Source organism: Astatotilapia calliptera, chromosome 15, assembly GCF_900246225.1.
Source record: "Astatotilapia calliptera chromosome 15, fAstCal1.2, whole genome shotgun sequence".
Classification (NCBI taxonomy): domain Eukaryota; kingdom Metazoa; phylum Chordata; class Actinopteri; order Cichliformes; family Cichlidae; genus Astatotilapia; species Astatotilapia calliptera.
In genome coordinates, this window is record NC_039316.1 from 14,178,061 (window position 1) to 14,182,593 (window position 4,533).

The 4,533-nt window shown below is 52.2% G+C and overlaps 1 protein-coding gene across 1 annotated transcript; it reads right to left on the reverse strand.

Moving 5' to 3' along the window:
- Positions 1–744: 744 nt before the first annotated feature.
- On the reverse strand, positions 745–3,929 carry LOC113037555 (uncharacterized). The gene is made up of 3 exons (XM_026194790.1): positions 3,560–3,929; positions 2,948–3,509; positions 745–1,037 (listed from the first exon to the last, which is right to left on the reverse strand). The coding sequence occupies exons 1-3, from the start codon at positions 3,927–3,929 to the stop codon at positions 884–886; spliced, it is 1,086 nt and encodes a 361-aa protein (XP_026050575.1). The 3' UTR covers positions 745–883.
- Between the last annotated feature and the right edge of the window lie 604 nt (positions 3,930–4,533).

Below are 4,533 nucleotides of genomic sequence, written 5' to 3' on the forward strand. Positions count from 1 at the left end.
ATCCATTTTCCAAAGTGGGTTCAATGATAATGTTATGCTTTACTTAATTTGCGTCCAGTCCTCTTTGCTTTCATTTTCTTGTTTAGACCATGACTTTTTGACATCAATGACAAATCTGATAAAACAAGATTTTAGAAAGAAATTGAATGTCTCAATTAACTGCTAACAACGCACAGATACAGACTACAAGCCAAAGCTACTTGATTTTAAGGTAGAAATCACTAAAATAATCCTTGTTTGTGCAATTCAATGCATTAAGCCAGCGGTCCCCAACCTTTTTTGCCTCACAGACCAGTGTGAGTACAAGAAAATAATTATTATAATATGATGTGTTAAATTTGTTTAGATCAGAGGAATAAGGAAGGATTTGTCTGTGTTTTAGTTTGGCTTAGTTGTAGGCCTGAGAATGTGTGTACTTGTTTAGAGAGAAAGGAATTTATGGACACTGGGGGTCTGCCTGCCATAGAAGGAGACAGGAAGCTACAGTTGGTGGTTGCTGATGCTTGTACTTTTAATAAAACTCATAATTGTTATAAACTTAGAAGTAGGTTTGTAGGAGACTCTCCACCTTATCTGTAAATGTAAGACAACAAGAGGCCAATGCAGTGTTGCCAACTTAGCGACTTTGTCGCTATATTTAGCGAGTTTTCAGACCCCTTAGACCGTCTAAAAAAAGACGTGAAAGTGTGTATTGTGGAGGTATGTAACAACGACAGGAGAGGTCTCAGTGTCTCACTCCAACAACTTTATTAACTGACAGAACTTCACAAATAGTCAGCGCCAAAATCTCCACCCCCACACTTCCTTTCAACTTGTGTGTGAGTGGAGCCACCTGGTGGTCCGCCACACATACCCCCCCTTGAACACACAGTCAGGTCTCCATTCAGTCCAGGACCCTGGGTCTAAGCAAACGACCCGCACGACTGAACCTGGGAGGGAGAGAACAGGCAGAGGAAGGTCCATCCTGTGAACGAGGCTGGTGAAGGCGAGCAGGAAAGGCAGGAGGAGGCTCAAACGTTGGTGGTCCGGGGGTAGTCCTGGGGGGAAAACCAGAGACTGTCAACCCCAGCGCAGGAGGTCGGCCACGGCGAGGGGCCTGGGCCGGCACTACATCACTGTCCGGAAGAACATGTGCTGGTTTAAGTCTGTCAACACACACAGTCTCCCTTCGACCCCCAAAATCCAAAACAAAATGTTTCTGGCCCGGTTCAATAACCCTGAACGGGCCGTCATACAGCGGCCGCAGCGGTGTCCTGTGGGCATCGTGCCTGACAAAAACAAACTTAGCAGTCTCTAAAGTCTTTGGAACAAAGGTGTCAGGCACGCAATGGTGCACCGGACCAGGAACCCGAAGCGAGTGCAAAAGCGGGGTGAGAGAGAGCACCGATGGATCGAAGCAGGGAGGAGGATTTTCAGGCAAGAATTCTCCAGGCACGCGGAGGGGCTGACCAAACACCAGCTCAGCTGGGGAAGCGCCGAGATCCTCCTTAACCGCAGAGCGCAGCCCAAGCAAAACCCACGGGAGGCGGTCAACCCAATTGCCATCCTTTAAGGAGGCGCGAAAGGCAGCCTTCAGCGACCGGTGGAACCGTTCACACATCCCATTAGCCTGCGGGTTGTATGCGGTTGTGCGGTGGACTTTAGCCCCCAGTCCATCAGCCATGGCCGACCAAAGCTCGGAAATGAACTGGGGGCCTCTGTCTGACGTAATGTCCGCGGGTGGGCCGAAACGCGAGACCCAGGTCGACAAAAACGCCTTGGCCACCACTGCTGCGGTAGTGGACGCCAGGGGGACCGCCTCCGGCCACCTGGTGGTCCGGTCAACAACAGTCAAAAGGTGCGTAAAACCTTGTGACTGCGGCAAGGGACCCACCAGATCGACATGCACATGATCGAAACGTTTGCCGGGTATGAAGAACGGCTCCAGGGGCGCCTTGGTGTGTTTATGAACCTTCGCGCGCTGGCAGGGAATGCACGCCGACGCCCATTCCTTAACAGATTTGCGAAGGCCTGGCCAAACAAATTTAGAGCTGACCAGTTTAACAGAGGCCCGGACCCCTGGATGAGAGAGAGCATGTACCGAGTCAAAAACTTGACGACGCCAGGAAGCGGGAACCACAGGGCGAGGGCGGCCGGTGGAAACGTCACAGACGAGGAGGGGACCACCGTCCTGCACGGGTCTGTCCTCCAGTATGAGGCCCGTCTGGGTGGATTTAAGCGCGAGGATGTCAGGGTCACCGCTCTGATCGGCAGCCATGGCAGAAACTCGAAAAGGCCGAAAGGTGTAATTACGGCGGTTTTGGGGACATCCTCCGCGCGCACGGGAACCTGGTGATATCCCCGTACCAAATTGATCTTAGAAAAAACCGAGGTCCCCGCAAGATGGGCGGAAAAATCTTGGATGTGGGGAATGGGATAACGATCGTTCTCCGTGACATTATTAAGACGGCGGAAATCCCCACAAGGTCGCCACCGACCATCAGATTTAGGCACCATGTGTAACGGAGAAGCCCAGGCACTGTTCGAACGCTGCACGATGCCCAGACACTCCATGGTGGCAAATTCTTCCCTAGCGACAGCCAGTTTGGCGGGGTCGAGGCGGCGCGCGCGCGCGAACACCGGGGGCCCTACTGTAGTTATGTAATGCTCTACCCCATGCTTCGTCACCGTGCTCGAGAAAGTGGGGACAGTGAGTGAGGGAAACTCAGAAAGCAAACACTGAAAAACGTCACCCGAATCTACTGAGTTAGCATGCACCACGGGCTGAGCACCCCGAGTCAAACAGGGTAATGAGGAAAAGGACACAGCATCAATTAAACGTCTGTTAGCCACATCAACCAGTAGTCCGTGAGCACAAAGAAAATCAGCGCCTATTATAGGCACAGAGCTAGCAGCAACAACAAAGTTCCACTGAAAGTCACGGTCGTGAAAGCAAACAGTCACCAACCTTTCACCGAAGGTTTTGATGGGAGAGCCATTAGCCGCTGTTAGCAATGGCCCGCAACCCTCAGCTAGCCTGTCCGAGCCAGCCGGGGGAAGAAGGCTCTTCTGTGAGCCGGAGTCCACCAGGAAACGCCTCCCCGAGCGTGAGTCCTCTAAGAAAAGCAGCCTTTCCTTGTTGCCAGCGGTCGCGGCTGCTACAGAGCGCTGACATGCCCGTTTCCCTGGGTCTGGAAACTGCAAGGCGGGAGGCAGCGCCGTGCCTTCGCTCCAAAACGCTGGTGATAAAAACAAAGCCCCTTTCCGCGGTGCCGCCGTGCAGCGATTCCGGCCACAGTGGACGAGTCGGAGGGCCCGTGGAGCATCGGTGAGGGGGAGGGGGAAAACGCTGGTGGGTCCTGAATAACCGTCTGGACGCCGAAAGTCCTGGTAGCCAGGAGGATGCGATCCGCCTCTTCCGCAAGGGAGCGGTAATCCTTCGTGGCCAATAGCGGGGAGTTGGCAAGGCCAGCGCGCACTGGAGCCGGCAGCTGTCGAAGAAAGAGGTGGGTGAAGAGAAATCCTCCATCCTCCGCGCCCAGCAAGGACAGCATGCTCTCCATGAGCTCGAGGGCGGTGCCGTCGCCCAGGCCCGCGATGGAAAGGAGTTTCTCGGCCCGCTCAGCATCAGAGAGGGAGTAACGCCGCAGCAGCAGCCCCTTGAGGGCGGCGTACTTGCCCTGGGCTGGGGGATCCCGGAGGAGAGTCATCACACGGCGGGTTGACAGCGGGTCAAGTGAGGCCACCACATGGTGGTATTTAGTGTCGTCGGCTGAAACTCCACGAAGAGCAAACTGAGCTTCTACGTGCATGAACCATGAAGGAGGATCGTGAAGCCAAAAATCCGGCAATTTAAGCGCCACAGCAAACGCAGCCATCGGCGGAGGTGAAGGTCCGGCGGCCGCCGATGCTTCCAGGCCAGAGCTGGCTTCGTCGTCGAGCCTTAGCATGTTCACTACAGGGGTCACCAATGTGGAGGTATGTAACAACGACAGGAGAGGTCTCAGTGTCTCACTCCAACAACTTTATTAACTGACAGAACTTCACAAATAGTCAGCGCCAAAATCTCCACCCCCACACTTCCTTTCAACTTGTGTGTGAGTGGAGCCACCTGGTGGTCCGCCACAGTATCGCTTTTACTCTCAACAAGCAGTGGGTGCTGTAACGCAGTCAGTTCTTCTTTTACTCTTTTACTCTTATGCTGTTTTGTGGATCACAAGGTTTAAAACTACTTATAAACACACACACACAAAGTAACTCCACCAGAGTGCCTATTTCGGGTCACTTTTGCCGGTCCAAGCCCGGGTAAAGGAGCAAGTTTGGAATTGTGACATTAAAAAAAACAATAATTGCTAAAAGAAATTTAATTTGTAGTTCTAAATAAATTCTAAATGCATTTAGGACGTTTTTTACTCACTTTATGTCTCTTCCACGATGTTATTTCTCTCTCCAACAACATAGGTTACAATTAGATTAGCATGACCAATTATGCAAGTTAGGCGATGACGTCATTTAGCGACTTCTAGCGACTTTTAGGACAACCAATAGCGATTT